Genomic DNA, 17,979 nt, shown 5'->3' on the forward strand with positions numbered 1-17,979 from the left:
CATATCTTATGCTGTGTGTAATTCATGAGATTTTAGGAGGTAAGTGTATTGGTCTTTGGAGCTGTTACGGATTATTAATGAGATGAATACATATCAATGCACATTTGCCTAGTGCGTTATTTAGCATGAAGCGAATTTGAAGTAAACCTTGTTTTTACGAGATTTAATGGTGTAGGTTTTGAACCTGAATTGCACATTGCAATGTTTTTGTTTCATATGTGATATGGTCACAATTGCAGGATATAAATTCACAATAATGAGATATAAAGTCCTAATTGAGAAATATTATTTCAAAATTGAGATATACATTTTAATTGCGATATCAATTCACAAATGCAAAAAATATAGTTGTAATTGCGATATGTACATTCAAAATTGTGTCATAAACTCAGAATCATGAGATGTAAACTTCCAAAAAATAAAGTTGTTATTGCAAGATATAAAGTCAAAACTGCAAGATATAAACTTTAGAATTTCAATGTATATTGTCACAGTTGCAAGCAGTGGCGCATTTAGGCATGGGCGACATGAGCAGTCACCCAGGGCGGCATCTTGCATGTAGTGGGGCACGAGGCGGTGGTTCGCAATTCGCAAATGTGAGATACAAGGTTGCGATTGCGAGATATAGTCACAATTGCAGGATGTAAATTCACAATTGAGAGATATAAAGTCGCAATAGCGGGATATAGTCACAATTGTGAAATGTAAATTCAAAATTGCGATATAGTCACAATTGCAAGATATAAATTTGAAATTGTAAGATATAGCCACAATTGCGAGATATTAATTCGAAATTGCGATAGTCACAATTGCGAGATACAAATTTGAAATCGCAAGAAATAAAATCACAATTCCGAGATATAAACTCACAAATATGAGAAATAGTAACAAATGTGAGATGAAAAGTCAGAAACCTTTTATTTGTATTTTATTATTATTTTCTATCATTCTGAGGTGACCTTACACAGTGACTAATTACACATATCGCTTTGATATCCATATGAAATCATCATACATTCAAAATAATGTTTCCATTATACAATTGCAAAAAGAAAGGAAATTTGAAATGGAGGCACATTTTGCTCTTTCATAATGACACTTTTTTATTATTAATTCTGTGCTTTATTTGCCATTTTCTTTATTTATAGGCAAATGTCTGCAAAAGTTAACTGCCATAGAAAGTGACAAAACCATGTATTTATATTTACAAAGTCGGACACTTTCAGATGATGCCGCTTTCCTCAATTTTAAAGCGGCCTTTCTCTATAGACAATTGCATAAGGAAGCCATATGAATACGTTCGGAGGCATAGTAACTGCAGCCTTCAAAATCTTTGTCTCTGAATGTAATAGAGAGGCAGAGAGTGTCTTTGTGGCCCAGTTATCATAAATAAAATCCACACTTAAGTCTGGGTGTGAGTGATAAAAATGATGTAATTGTTAAATAGAGTCAAATTCTCAGTATGGGGGTGTTTTACTGCCATCTACAGAAAGTCAATCAAATTGCGCACCTCAAAGACTTGTTATCAGCCTAAATGGGGGAAAAGTGAGTTCAAACACTCATTGAAAACTTAGACAAACTCTGTCTGGCTTTTGTATTTTAGAAATAGGACAGAAATAATTTGCACATTGGGATGCATCACTCATCTGTGTTTAAGTGCTCTCTCCCTGTTGGGTTGTGTAAAAAAAACTCACCACAATTCTTTCTTAACTCAACCACATAGACCACTGGTTTCCTCAATCCCTAATTGGCCACGGCTCTTGACTGACCTGTGACTCCACAAGAACTTGAATTTCAATCAAGCTGCACAAAAAAGGACAATGTTTCTAAGGGAGAAGGAGAGGAGAGGAAAGAACCGTCATTTTCAAGAAGGATCACCTCTGGTGTCACTACATCAGACTTTTTCTGTCTAGTGTGGTCTCTCTCTCTCTTAGTCACTCAAAATGATGGACAGGTACTTTGGTCATGTCTTTCACTACTAGCATGAAGGTAAAAGCTGTGTAAATAAAACAATGCTCCCATGGTAAATTTTTGAAAGGCTGAAAAGAATTGGACCACCTTTCTACGATTAAATTCGACGAATGATCTAAGTATATGTATATTGTAAAGAAGTAAATATCAGATATTCATATATATATATATATATATATATATATATATATATATATATATATACAGGTGAAACTCGAAAAATTAGAATATCGTGCAAAAGTTCATTAATTTCAGTAATTCAACTTAAAAGGTGAAACTAATATATTATATAGACTCATTACAAGCAAAGTAAGATATTTCAAGCCTTTATTTGATATAATTTTGATGATTATGGCTTACAGCTTATGAAAACCCCAAATTCAGAATCTCAGAAAATTAGAATATTGTGAAAAGGTTCAGTATTGTAGGCTCAAAGTGTCACACTCTAATCAGCTAAACACCTGCAAAGGGTTCCTGAGCCTTTAAATGGTCTCTCAGTCTGGTTCAGTTGAATTCACAATCATGGGGAAGACTGCTGACCTGACAGTTGTGCAGAAAACCATCATTGACACCCTCCACAAGGAGGGAAAGCCTCAAAAGGTAATTGCAAAAGAAGTTGGATGTTCTCAAAGTGCTGTATCAAAGCACATTAATAGAAAGTTAAGTGGAAGGGAAAAGTGTGGAAGAAAAAGGTGCACAAGCAGCAGGGATGACCGTAGCCTGGAGAGGATTGTCAGGAAAAGGCCATTCAAATGTGTGGGGAGCTTCACAAGGAGTGGACTGAGGCTGGAGTTACTGCATAAAGAGCCACCACACACAGACGGGTCCTGGACATGGGCTTCAAATGTCAAACGTCTTACCTGGGCTAAAGAAAAAAAGAACTGGTCTGTTGCTCAGTGGTCCAAAGTCCTCTTTTCTGATGAGAGCAAATTTTGCATCTCATTTGGAAACCAAGGTCCCAGAGTCTGGAGGAAGAATGGAGAGGCACACAATCCAAGATGCTTGAAGTCCCGTGTGAAGTTTCCACAGTCTGTGTTGGTTTGGGGAGCCATGTCATCGGCTGGTGTTGGTCCACTGTGCTTTATTAAGTCCAGAGTCAACGCAGCCGTCTACCGGGACATTTTAGAGCACTTCATGCTTCCTTCAGCAGACAAGCTTTATGGAGATGCTGACTTCATTTTCCAGCAGGACTTGGCACCTGCCCACACTGCCAAAAGTACCAAAACCTGGTTCAATGACCATGGTATTACTGTGCTTGATTGGCCAGCAAACTCGCCTAACCTGAACCCCATAGAGAATCTATGGGGCATTGCCAAGAGAAAGATGAGAGACATGAGACCAAACAATGCAGAAGAGCTGAAGGCCGCTATTGAAGCATCTTGGTCTTCCATAACACCTCAGCAGTGCCACAGGCTGATAGCATCCATGCCACGCCGCATTGAGGCAGTAATTAATGCAAAAGGGGCCCAAACCAAGTACTGAGTACATATGCATGATTATACTTTTCAGAGGGCCGACATTTCTGTATTTAAAATCCTTTTTTTTTTTATTGATTTCATGTAATATTCTAATTTTCTGAGATTCTGAATTTGGGGTTTTCAAAAGCTGTAAGCCATAATCATCAAAATTATATCAAATAAAGGCTTGAAATATCTTACTTTGCTTGTAATGAGTCTATATAATATATTAGTTTCACCTTTTAAGTTGAATTACTGAAATTAATGAACTTTTGCACGATATTCTAATTTTTCGAGTTTTACCTGTATATATATATAAAAATACACTATTTCAGATGTACTAGTTTATTTATTTAGTAAGCTATATGATCGTTTGCAACAAACCTACTGCCCAAAATTCTGATAACATAATGCTATTCTTCTGTTTATTTGACTTGCAGTTCAGAATTTGCATTTGCTGTCAAATGTTGCTCTCTAGAGGTAAATATCCAATCTCAGGCAGGCTTTATTTTAACAATGGCAATCTAGCATTCAATTTTTTATATTTCTGCAGTATATAGTAAAAATACTGTGCATTTCTGTTTGCACAGAATACCTAGATGACCTACTACATTTGCCAAAATGTGCACTACACAATAAATTTTTACACAAACTTGGAATAAAAATGCAAAATAATAATAATAATAAATCTGATGTACCTGGATGCCACTCGCTAATATTAAACATGAATCACAATGAGGTCATGTGATAAACATTTAAAGCACTACTGAATGAAACATTTAACAGTGCATAATTCTGTTCATTACAATTACTATATTCAAGTATATGGCATACAGCGTTTACTGAGCAGAATGCAGTAAGCACTATACAAGCTTTCCTGTTTGGGTTCATTTTGGAGGCTGTTGCTGAGTAAAAGTTGAACTGTCACTTTTTGCCAAATATAATTGCACATCTGCACACACAACTTACACTAATTACCAACCAAACAGTAAAAATAAACTCATGAAACCAATTTACACTTCATTTAGCTGGCTGAAATAAATAGGCCGGAAAGAGGGTGCCAGGCACTTCCAGGCATCTGTAAAAGCAGTAAAGAAAGAGGTTAGCAGTCCATATCAACATAGTTATTAAATGTACAAAGATGAAAAACCTGGCATTAGTACAAAGTTGGCAAAGTTGCCAAGGTACTTCATGTAATTGTACTAATATCTTCAATGTGCTGGAGTGAACATATATGTCCCATGTTGATTTTTTTTCTGGTTGTCTTAATTTAACAAGCTTTGCAGCTTACCATTATGTAATAATTAATGCAAGGAAACGTAGCCGTAAAATAAATTTAAAACGAGTGAAACAGACATCAGGGCAGTTCTTTTTAACATTTAGTTTTATGGCATCTGATAAACGGAAAATATGTAGTGCTATCAAAAAAACTATAATTATATAATAATTAATATAGACACTACATAGATGGACTAAATACTAAAACATAGGGAAATGTATCACTGATAAAACGTTTATTTGTATTAGTTTATGCTTTTTCTAAATTTGAATCATTATGTTATATGATATATACATTAAAAGAGGCAAACAATGCATGACAGAACACTGCCACCTGGTGTTCACACACTCCAAGACCCTGCAGTGGCACTGTTTAGTACTTATAATTTCCTTATTTGTTTAATTCATATTTGCTTTAATTAAAAAATATATTATAAATTAAATTGAACTATAAATTAAATATTTTTCATTTTCATTGTATTTCAATCCGAAATGATAGTTACAATCACAACCATGCAATACATTTAAATTTGAGGACTTTAAAAGGACTTGTTCAGACTTATCAATTTCTCAGGTAATCAATTATTCATGAGTAGGCGGGTCTCGACAGAGTTGCCGTACTGGTTGTAGTAAAAGCGCAAATATTCTTCAAACACAGACTATGACGTTGAAATAAACTAAAGTTGATTTGTTTTACGGACAACCATGTCTTCAAACGTCCTTTTTCAAACTACCATGGGACTACAAATATTAAACAGGTCCATAGTTTCCTAGAATGTGCAATTTCAGAACTTTGCTTGCCTCGCTACAGGTAATTAATTATTCATGAGTAGGCGTATCTCCAGTGATTCCCATATTGTTTACGCTACAAGTGCGTGTACGATACGTGTACTACGTATCGCCGGATACGTTGCAAAAAGTCGATTTGTAATAAAGCAATGTTTTTACAAACTGCCAAGTGGCAACGTGTGTTAAAATATTTCACATTTTCATAGACATCTCTCCGCAAGAAAACATGTTAAATGTAAAGTTGGTAAAAAGAACTATGAAGTTGTAAACTGAACAGAAACTTACTCTCGATTTAGATCAGACGGGAAAAAACATTGCATTTAAAACTCTTTCCCAGACCCAGGATGGAGCGCATGGCGGCGACAGAGTCCAGCTTAAGCCCGGCGGTGGAGTCGATGGTTCCGGCATGCATGTTCGCACCGGACCCGGACTGCGCGAAGGATTCGACCGGCAATGATAGCAGCGAGACCGGCGAGAACCAGAACGGAGACGCCGAGGATCACTTGGACCTCACCAGCAAGGTGGATATCAGGCCTGACAGCTGGTTTCCACACTTCTATATGTGCAAGAATCATTGCAAATGTCTATTTCATACTTGACTGATGTTTAAAGGCTTTTAGTAACTAAACAAATGCCAAAGCTGATCGCGTGAGGCAGTTGCATGAGTGACAAGTTGGCTGCATGTATGTGCCAGCTGACAAATCAGCACCGATGACTGAAGTTAAATGCAAAGCAACCAGAACATTAACTATGATATGGTGAATTTGAAAGTACACAGTTAATTGCATGCCAGTTTTGATGTGCAATATAAAAACACATAGTTTGGGTGTCTAAATGTTTAACTAGTTTCTGAATTGCAACAGGTATTTGGAGGCATTTGCCACACTTACAAATGCAGGTCTGCTATTGCAGTTAGTACAAAGTAATTACCAAAAAAAAAAAGACTGGCATCTCGGTATCTTTCCTGCTACTTGGTTTGATATTGTATTTTTTTAATGCATTGTCATTTATACATATTTAAGTGTGACTTTTGGGGCTTTTTTTATATTAAATACATTGCATGTATACATGGTTGGTGAGTAACGCAGTACATGTAACGGGATTACGTATTTCAAATACAAAATATTAGTAACTATTCCACTACAGTTACAATTTAATTAATTGGCAATTAGAATACAGTTACACTCAAAAAGTATTTTGATTACTGAAGAGATTACTTTGCATTTTATTGTCATTTGTTTCATTTAATATTTAGTCCTTTCAGATGGAAAATAATTATACATATAAATGATGCGATCCAAATTGCATTTGAACAGCGGTGAAACACTTTCTTATGATGTGTCACATTCATACGAGCAGACAGAGAAGTACGTTTGTAGTAAGTTTGGAGCAGAAGAAATGGAAATAAACCTTGTGTAAATTGTCAGCTTTATGCTAAGGTACTCGGTGCAAATTTGGGGGCAAGCCTCCCACCCCCTTTGATCTGATCATGTTTGAAACATGCCTCAGGTTTTATTGTAAATTAATAAACATCTACAGCAAACTGGGGTGTTATGTGAACATCCTACAGATTTCTTTACTGTGTATATGAACAATCTAATGATAATATCTGTTGTTTGCTGTCAGTTGGCGCTGGTCAGCCCTACTGGAGAACAGTATGACTGTTTACTCAAGCAGCTGCGAGAACGAATGGAAGAAGGCTGTAGAGAGACCATCTATATGGTGGGAATGGGAACAGGTGAGACATGAAGTGTCATCAAGTATAATGTGCTTTTTAATCTTCGGTTCATGCTCACATCCTTGGAACACATGTTAACCAATCAGAATCATCCATTCCACAATGCACTGGAATAATATGTAATATTTGTCCTAACCAATGTTGACACTTGCCCATCTGCCATTTATTTATTTATTTATTTTGGCCTTTCAAGCCATATTTGTACTGAATCAGTTTTTTTCCATTCTTTTGCAATTTCTCGTCTTTACTTAATTTTTTTAATGGATCTTGACGTAAATGGTCTATTTATTGTAGAGCGGTGATTAATATTTTTGTGTCTCTTTCTCAGACGGTGGTGATTATGGTCTGGATGAGAGGGATATGGAAGCAGCTGTTGCTACAGTGCGGTCGCTATGTGAGCAGGCTGATGCTGATCTGATTCTACTGCGAGAGAGAGTGGAGACAGTGGGACGAGTCCGGGATTACCTCATTCGGCGCAGAGTGGGAGAGGCCGACTTCTTGGAAGTTAGGTTAGAGAGATGTATTCGGCTAGATATGTATTTCTCGCAAATACACAAATTAAAATTTTAAACGTGCACTCTTGCGTTGCTGTGGTGGTAACAAACCTCAGTATTCAAGGGGGCGATATTACTCTCATCTATGCCATTAAATCAGATTTGACATTATTGAGTTATTACTTGAATATCTTATTTATCTTATATCTTCTTGCCTCTTAATTATTCTCAGAGTTGCAGTTGTTGGTAATGTAGATGCCGGTAAAAGCACACTCTTGGGTGTCCTTACTCATGGCGAACTCGACAACGGTCGCGGATTTGCACGACAAAAGCTCTTCCGACACAAACACGAGATGGAGAGCGGTCGCACCAGCAGCGTCGGCAACGACATACTGGGCTTCGACCAGGATGGGCAGGTGGTCAACAAACCGGACAGTCATGGGGGCAGTCTAGACTGGACCAAGATCTGTGAGAGGTCGTCAAAGGTCATCACCTTCATCGATCTGGCGGGGCACGAGAAATACCTGAAGACCACTGTTTTTGGCATGACTGGGCACCTACCGGACTTCTGCATGCTTATGGTGAGAGAGGAGTAGTTGGTTGAATGATATAAACAAAAATTATCATTAATTTCTTCCAAAAAAAAGTTTGCAAATATATATATATATATATATATCATAAAAAATTTTTTTTTATGAAAACATGATAAAAAAAATGGTAATGATCATTCCTTTTTAAAGTTTTTTTTAACAGATAAATTTCAAAGTTTTTTTTATATATGTGGCAAGCAGTTAGATATAATTACTAGATACGAAGGGTTTATCATTTGAGCCAATATAAGACATCGCCCAACTCTTCTGTAGAGGATGGGAAGAAAGTGCCTCTGAGCTGTCTGGTCCACTCTACTTTTCTCTTTGTCTTGAAGGTGGGCAGTAATGCAGGAATCGTTGGCATGACCAAAGAGCACCTCGGTCTCGCTCTGGCACTCAACGTTCCCGTCTTTGTTGTCGTCACTAAGATTGACATGTGTCCAGCTAACATCCTACAAGGTAACACAAAGCCTTCATTCTGCTTTAGGGCATTGTGATTAAATTTGAAATGTCAGTCCAGCCATTCAACGTAGTGTGCACTGCAGTATTGACAGCTGTGTCTTGATTTGCTAATGTTTGTGATTTACAGAGACATTAAAGTTATTACAGAGGCTACTCAAGTCTCCGGGATGCAGAAAAATTCCAGTTTTGGTGCAAAACAAAGATGATGTCATCGTTACAGCCTCAAACTTCAGTTCAGAGAGGTAATTTAACCGAATTGTCTGTACCTCTTGCACTAGCCTCCACTTAAATCCATTTTTGTCAATAAATTTGGCTGATTTTGATATTTATATCAGTTGAACATCTTTCCAAGTCTCATATACTTTGTAGTGTAATTCCATTAAACCTCATTGTTTTATTTATCAGTGGCACTTGAAAAATAACTCTTTGGCTTTACTTGTTTCAGTTGTGTATAGTGGTTCCACTTGTTTCCACAATAAATCATAAATTAAATGTACCATGTAATTTCAACTTAAATACATCAAGTTAATTTAATGAATGAAGTAAACCCAACAAAATTTATATTGACTAAATAACTCAATGGAAACTGTGATATGCAAGCTAGTGACCCAAAATTTAGTATGCTAAACACTCGCTGATGGGATGCACTACTGACTGAGTGCAACTTGGTTACTATGCTATGGTTAGCTGCACTGTAATTGCTCAGTGGATAAAGCAATATATTGAGTACTAAAAATTACAACATAAAACATTAAAATAACACTTAATTTTAACATTTTAACATGCCTGTCAAATCTCGTGCAGAGCATGCTGTGAACTCTGCCCAGTTTCATGTAACCAAAAAATATTAATTTAGTCTAAATGCACATGGATTTAAGGGATAATTCACCCAAAAATGAAAATTATCTAATGATTTACTCACTCTCATGTCATCCCACATGTGCATGACTTTCTTTCTTCTGCAGAACACAAATAATACTTTTTAGAAGAATATTTCAGCTCTGTTGGTCCATACAATGCAAGTGAATGGGTGCCAAAATTTCGATGCTTCAAAATCCACATAAAGGGAGCATAAAAGTTATCCATATGACTCCAATGGTTAAATCGATGTGTTCAGACACGATATGATAGGTGTGAGTGAGAAACAGATCAATATTTAAGTCATATTTATCATAAATTCTCCTATCTGCCCAGGAGGGGGTGATTTGCACGAACAATGTGAATCACCAAAAACAGAAGGTGAAAGTGAAGGAAAGGGGACTTAATTATTGATCTGTTTCTCACTCACACCTGTCATATTGCTTCAGAAGATATGGATCTAATCTCTAGAGTCTTCTGGAGTACTTATGTTGCCCTTATGTGGATTTTGGAGATTAACATTTTTGGCACCCATTCACTTGCATTGTATGGACCTACAGATATTCTTCTAAAAATCTTCATTTGTGTTCTGCAGAAGAAAGTAAGTCTTACACATCTGGTATGGCATGAGGGTGAGTAAATGATGAGAGAATTTTCATTTTGGGTGAACTGTCCCTTTACGTAAAGCTGACAAGGAACTTTTTTTAGTTGTATCAACTCAGTTAATTTAAGTTCTCTTGGTTACATGGACTTGTTTAGTAACTTTTACATGAGAGGATTGAGTAAAACGATGATGATGATAGTGAAAGCTATATTTATTTTTTGAGAGAGAGCAAGCATCACTATTACTATTCGGAAAGCAAGAAGGCAGAGAAGTGAAATGTTTATAATTCAGAACAAAGATGGTTATTTCCCGACCAGAGATACGTTAAAAAGTTTTTGCTTTGGGTTTGCCAGAAAACTTGCCATATTGAGTTAACCCAAGAACACTTGGAGTGTCACTTTAAAACAATTTATTATGAAAGTTGCCTGAAATAATCACTGCACACTAAATTAAAGCATTTTGTCTGTGTGTTTGTGAAGGATGTGCCCAATTTTCCAGATCTCTAACGTAACAGGTGAAAACATGGACCTGTTGAAAATGTTCTTGAATCTGCTGTCCTCCAGAACGACGTTTAAAGACGACGAACCTCCAGAATTTCAGATAGATGAAACATATTCAGTTCCAGTAAGACAAACACACACTTTCAAAGGTTCTGGACCTGTCAAGTTATGTTTTACCTGTCCATAGATCATTTCAACCTTGCGTGATGTTCCACAGGGTGTAGGCACTGTCGTATCCGGGACTACTTTACGTGGATTAATTCGCCTTAATGACACACTGCTTCTTGGTCCCAACCCTCTGGGTGTCTTTATCCCCATCGTGGTCAAATCCATCCACCGTAAGAGAATGTCTGTGAAAGAAGTGCGTGGTGGGCAGACGGCCTCATTCGCACTGAAGAAGATCAAGCGTTCGTCTATCAGGAAGGGAATGGTGATGGTGTCGCCCCGTCTCAATCCACAGGCGTGCTGGGAGTTTGAGGCTGAGATTCTGGTGTTGCACCATCCCACTACAATATCGCCAAGATACCAAGCTATGGGTGAGATACCAAGCTAGGCCAAATTTTGGCAGATACTGACAGTACACAGATTTTGGCAGATAATTAGTTTTGTGGTATAACCAATATGATATCTATGCTGTTTACATTTTTTATTTCTAAATGTGATTTTGAAGTAAAATTGTACACAAAAAAGTACAATTTTCTTGTGAAATTGGATATAAAAACATTTTCATGTTCATAAAGTGAATAATCATTTAGTTCTTTATAAATATTTACTATTTTAATTTAATCTGACTAATCTTGTGCACATCTCTGAATCTTTCTACACTCTTTTCCATCTATTTATCTGTTGAAGTACACTGTGGCAGCATCAGACAGACCGCCACCATCATCGGCATGAACAAAGACTGTTTACGGACGGGCGACAAAGCCGCTGTGCACTTTCGTTTTATTAAGACCCCTGAGTACCTTCACTTGGAGCAGAGACTCGTCTTTAGGGAGGGCAGGACCAAGGCCGTGGGCACCATCACTAAGGTCAGAGTTCAAATGACCTAGCTCATGAAAAGAGTTTAAAAAAAGTTACAATTATGTGCAATTGGGTGAATCTCTCAAAAGTTTGTCAAGAAACTTTTTCTACATTTACAGAGATTTTGAAATATGTATGATTGAAGTCTCAATATACATTTTTTCTTTACCTTCTTGAAGTCTGGGCTTTAAACATTTGAGTTGTAAAAGCTGCCAGTGCATTTTCATGTGAAACTCCTCTGTGTTGTTTTTGTATGTATGACAGCTGCTTCAAGCTAAGATTCAGTCTACCAAGAAAGCTTCATCACATGTGGAGGGCACTTCTGCATCCAGCGAGGATGCTGCACAGATGGGAGGAAGCCCTCAAACAGGACAACCGGTGAGAGGAAGAGCCAGATTTCTCAACAGTCAGAACCGGAGATATTTACATCTAGCTGTGAATATCAAATATATTTACAGATCAGTTAGCCAATCCTGTGCCTTTTATTTCTATTTTTTAATACAGATGTATGGGTGAATCTAACACAACTTGTCAAGAACATGTTCTGGTCAAATCCCACTTTCCTATTCATCCAAAATCTTCAAAAAACATTTTTTTCCATTGCTTGCTCTCCGTGACTCGTCTCGGTAGCCAGCAGGGACGGTCGAGACACTTTGTAAAGGTAGAAACAAAAAGTTAAAGTAGAGAGCAGTGTGAAGTGAAGATAAATGGGTTTTAAGCCCTGTTATGGTCTGTTTAAGCTTCTTAAAATCGAATTTGTTATAGTGGAAATCACATGAAAGTATTAAGAGCATTGCTTTTATTACTAAATAGGATATTACAGTCATGATTCGCCTTAATGTAATGAATTAGGCAGATTTATTTCTTGAACAGGATTTGAATGCAACAAATTACCTCTGAAAAGGATTTATATATTTTATCTAGGCCTAATGGTTAATTGATTTTGCCATCAAATGGTCATGGTATTGTTTAATAGTGTTCTAATGATAAATTTGTGTTTGTTAACTGTTAATGGCATTTTAACTAATCACAGATTCTGTGTGTTTACAAGAAAATGTGTCTTTACGTAATAATAGACACTTAGACATTAAACATAAAAGAACATTATATTATATAAAATAAATAATTAAAATGCAATTCCAGGTGCTCTTTATCCATTGTTTTTTATGGAAACATGCTCAGTGGACATCTTTGACCGCTGTGCCTCATCCAACTGTTTAAGTGTTGTTGTGTTTTTCAGCATCTCGCACAGGGATGCCAAATATTTTAGACACCATGTCAAGTAAAAGAGAATGTCAACTTCTAAAAGTGTGTTTGGAAACACCTGCATTTTGTTATACGAGTTGCATTTTGCTTGTTCAAGTGCAAGAATGTGTTCGGTCTGAATGGCACCTAAAAATATTTTCAGCATCTCACGGAGGGGTAACGTGTCTTTTACACACCGTGTCAAAAAAACTATTAAATCCAACATTTATAAGTCACTTGCTTTCTGTTATGTGCTACATCTAGCTTTCTTTCTTAGGACAAGAACGAGTTTGATCTTAACAAGCCCCTCTGAATATTTTTCAGTATCACAATTCCTGTGGGTCAGAAGTTGAAATGCACTAAGTTAGCTGTGCCCTTAAGCAGCTTGGAAAATTCCATAAAATTATGTCAAGCCTTTAGACAATTAGACAATTAGCTTCCGAAAGGTTAATTGGAGTCAATTGGAGGTGTACCTGTGAATGTATTTTAAGGACTAACTCACTGCCTCTTTGCTTGACATCAAAGGAAAAGAAAAAGAAATCAGCCAAGACCTCAGAAAACAATTGTGGACCTCCACAAGTTTGGTTCATCCCTGAAGGTACCATGTTCATCTTTACAAACAATAGTATGCACGTATAAACACCATGGGACCACACAGCCATCATACCACTCAGGAAGGAGACTCATTCTGTCTCCTAATGATGAATGTAGTTTGGTGTGAAAAGTGCAAATCAATCCCAGAAGGACAGCAAAGGACCTTGTGAAGATGCTGGAGGAAATGGGTAGACAAGTATCTATATCCACAGTAAAACAAGTCCTATATCAACATGACCTGAATGGCTGCTCTGCAAAGAAGAAGCTTCTGCTCCAAATCTGCCATAAAAAGCCAGACTACAGTGAGCAAGTGCAATCTTTTTTTTTTTTTTATGGGATAAAAAATATACTTTTTGGAGAAAGTTCCTCTGGTCTGATGAAAGTTGTGCCAAAATGGCTGAAGTACAACAAAGTCAAGGTATTGGTCTGGCCATCACAAAGCCCTGAGATAATTTGTGGTTAGAACTGAAAAAGCGTGTCTCAAGAAAACCTGCATTCTGTTTTGTGTGATGCGCTGCATCTAGCTTTTTTAGCACAAGAATGCATTCGGTCTGAAGCCACTAAAAATCAGTTTTAGCTTCATTTGAGATGTTGTGTCAAAAAAAGAAATGTTAACTTTTAAAAGTGTCTTGATCTCAAGAACCCTGTGTTCTGTATTATGCCTAGCTTCTTTTTTGCACAAGAACATAAAAATACAGGAATGATGGAGGCATTTAAAAATTTTATGTTCTGTTTCAGCCAAAGTCTGGAGGGAGTGGCAGACGGCGTGGAGGTCAATGGCACAAAGGCAAACCAGCTGTGAGCGGTGGCACTGGGACAACAACAACAACAACATCAGCTACTGGAGTGGGTGGCAACTGAGCTAACGTTCCTCCTGCCAATCCTCCATTATCTGCTCTGAATTCTCTCTCTCTCTCTCTCTCTCTCTCTCTCTCTCTCTCAGCCATCAATACTGGTTATCCCTCTGCCCTGAACTTTTTAAAGAGACCACCAGAGGGCAGCAGATGTTTGTTGTTCATCCTTAACTTTTTTCCCCTTCCTTTTGTCTTGTCTCTCTGATTTTTTTTGTTAGTGAGTGCAGAAACAATCAAAAAACCCTCAAATGAAGCTGGACTGAGCATTTTCTCTCCCTGTGCACGCTAATTAGAAACGTTCATCTCCGCTGACAGAATAGTGCCAAAACCATGACTGACAAGCATTTCCATATCGAGAATCTCGCTTGTATACTTTTTGTGTGTGTGTGTTTGAACTATCCCTTTAACATCCCATAATAAACACTGTAAAAAAAATGAAATTTTGCAGCCAGGATTTTTCCCAGAGGACCCAATTAAGAAGCCCTCAACTGAATCCCTGTTTGTGTTCAGCGATTTTCTTATTTCTCACGTCATTTTCCTCCTCCAATTGAATTTGGCAAATGCTGTTGCAGATGAATGCAAGAAATCTGTTCTGCTTGTCAATCTTTCATGTCCCCTCATCCTCTGATTTTAATGAGCATTGTAGCTGCCTAGATGCACAAAATCATAGTGGATAAAACTGGTCCCTCGTAGTGTCACAAATTAGGTGCCTTTTGGCTCTCTTGCATTGTTTTTTCTTTTTCTTTTGTTACATAGCATTACTTTTGAAAGGTCTCACCTTTTCATTGGAGATATGTTTTTTTTTTATATATATATGTATCTATATTATGAAAAATCTTCGCAAACAATGGTGACGTTGGAATTTATCTCGGTTTCCTATTTTCTCTTCCTCACCACTCCATTGTTTTTCTGTCATTTCTTATTTATTTTATTAATTGATCTTTGTTGACCACTTTTGACCCAAAAAATATAATGGGAGTACACTTGATATTCAGAAGTTGTTCAGGAGTGCAACGCTGTAAGATCCTTGATTGGTTTTCTCGTGATTTAGTTTTTTTTTGCTGTTCAAGTTTCTCTGTTTTTATGAAACTGTCGATCAGTTATCTGGCAGGACGTAACTCGAGTCAAATCTTTTCCATCAGGACACAAAGATGCCTGTCTCTCTCTCGACACATTTGTTTTGGTTGGTTTAAATTGCATTGAAAGAATTTTTGAGCATTAATTGCTGTCTGTTACATGCATTTTTCTCAGAGGTCCCATGGTTCTTGGTTTGTTCTCCTTGACTTTTGAATCAATGCAGGCAAAACAAGTTTTGGATTTAATTTGTACCAATCTAGTCTGGACAACATTGTAAAAACCACATGCTAGACATTATTTCATACAGAATTTCATCCCCCAGGGAAGGTACAAGATATGATTTACAATCTTTAAGAGTGTTCAATGCTTGGACTGTTTATGATTTTTATCAGCAATTTATTTCCTTTAAGAGCATGGTTTTATTTTTTGAAGGACAAAACTGTCTGTACAAAAGAGATTAAAAAGTGTGTTGTAAATCCTTTTAAACAAAATAAAATTTGTACAAAAACTAATGCGAAATGATTTATAGTCCCCTTATGAAAATTAACCATGGTTTTACAATAGAAACCATAGCTTAACCATGGCATTTGCAGGAGACCATAGTAATCGCAAAATTAATGGTTACTACAGTCATAGTTACTGCAATATTACTATAGTAAAACCATGGTTAATGAATGGATTCTACAGCATTACTGTAGTAAAACCATGGTTAATTAATGGATTCTACAGCATTACTGTAGTAAAACCATGAATAATGAATGGATTCTACAGCATTACTATAGTAAACCCATGGTTAATGAATGGATTCTACACCATTACTGTAGTAAACCCATGGTTAATGAATGGATTCTACAGCATTACTGTAGGGGTTCAGCGAACGCCGCGACGGCCGCCACGTACACTGAGCGTGGATGGGGATCTGCCCTTATCCAGCAGCTCTTTTAAAAACACGAGCAGCGACGACACCCCACATGTCCGTGGGTCCAGGTCTCTGTCGGTGCACCATTTTGAAAACACAGACCATTTGGACGCATAGAGTCTTCTCGTGGAAGGGGCTCTAGCGTGTATGATAGTGTTTATTACTCCTTCTGGCAAAGCGACGGGTAGTCGTTGATCACCCAGCGTGCAGCCCAGCGCTCTGGGTGGGGATGCCAGATCGTGCCATGAGCTTGAGAGAGGAGATCTGCTCTCACTGGAATGGGCCACGGGGCTGTCAGTGACAGCTGCGTAAGCTCCGGGAACCATGTCTGATTCTCCCAGCCGGGGCTATGAGGAGCACCGAGTGGCGTGTTTCCTGATCCTCTGCATTACCTGTGGCAATAGCGAGGCGGGAGGGAAGGCGTAAGCGGGCGGTTGGGCCAGTCCTGGGCCAGCGTGTCCTCGCTTCGAGAAAAATACTGGGCAGTGAGAGTTCTCTTCTGGCGCTAAAGAGGTCTATCTCTGCTCTGCCGAATATGCTCCATAACTTCTGGACTGTTTGAGCGTGCAGGGACCATTCCCTGGGGAAATATTGTCTCTGGACAGTCTGTCTGGGCCGTCGTTCAGGTGGCCTGGCACGTCGCGTCGCCCTCAGCGGCGCAGGTGGCACTGGGACCAACTCAGTATGCGTTTTGTCAGATGGAAGAGGTTCCTGGATCTGACACCCGCACACGCCTGGCGGTTTAGATAGGATACCACAGATCTGTTGTCCGAGCGGACCAGGGCGTGGTGACCCTGAATGACCGGGAGGAAGCGCACGCGGCGTGCTCGACCGCTATCATTTCCAGACAATTTATGTGAAGGAGCTTTTCCTGAACTGACCATAGGCCAAAAACCGGAGAGCCCTCGCGAGACCGCGCCCCAACCCGTGTTGGGCGCGTCTGTCGAGATGACTTTCGGCGAGATACAGCTCCCATCGTCACTCCCGCTGATACCATTCGGCCACTGCCCAGGGCTGCAGAGCTGAGATACAGGTCTGAGTCACTCTGATCGGCTGGCGGCCCGTGGCCCAAGCCGGCGAGCGCGTGGTGTTTAGCCAATGCTGAAGCGGGCGATGCACAGTAAACCCAGCTGAAGTACTGCTGCGGCTGAGGCCATGTAACCTAGCATTCTCTGAAATTTTTTCAGAGGCGTGAGGCTGTTCATCTGAAAGGACGCGGCTAGTCAGCTGAACACGCGTGCGGCGCTGTGTAGATAAGAGAGCCGTCATACGCCATGGAGTCTAGTTCTATTCCAAGGAAGGAAATTGCCTGACTGGGCTGTAGTGAGCTCTTGGTTCAATTGACTGCAAGACCCAAACTGTTCAGATGACTGAGGAGAACTGTCCTGTGAGACAGAAGCTCCGTATGTGACTGTGCCAAAATCAGCCAATCGTCCAAATAGTTCAGAATTCGCAAGCCCTGACTCCGCGAGGAGTGCGGCGCCGCATCCATGCACTTCGTGAAAGTACGGGTGCTAAAGACAGGC

At 38.6% G+C, this 17,979-nt stretch overlaps 1 protein-coding gene across 1 annotated transcript; it reads left to right on the top strand.

Moving 5' to 3' along the window:
• The first annotated feature begins 5,593 nt into the window (after positions 1-5,593).
• On the top strand, positions 5,594-16,006 carry LOC127639574 (GTP-binding protein 1-like). The gene is made up of 11 exons (XM_052121652.1): positions 5,594-6,016; positions 7,122-7,233; positions 7,562-7,742; positions 7,960-8,308; positions 8,653-8,776; positions 8,907-9,021; positions 10,721-10,865; positions 10,959-11,277; positions 11,594-11,772; positions 12,029-12,142; positions 14,342-16,006. The coding sequence occupies exons 1-11, from the start codon at positions 5,840-5,842 to the stop codon at positions 14,462-14,464; spliced, it is 1,938 nt and encodes a 645-aa protein (XP_051977612.1). The 5' UTR covers positions 5,594-5,839; the 3' UTR covers positions 14,465-16,006.
• The last annotated feature ends 1,973 nt before the right edge of the window (positions 16,007-17,979 follow it).

Source organism: Xyrauchen texanus, chromosome 48 (genome assembly GCF_025860055.1).
Source record: "Xyrauchen texanus isolate HMW12.3.18 chromosome 48, RBS_HiC_50CHRs, whole genome shotgun sequence".
Classification (NCBI taxonomy): Eukaryota; Metazoa; Chordata; class Actinopteri; order Cypriniformes; family Catostomidae; genus Xyrauchen; species Xyrauchen texanus.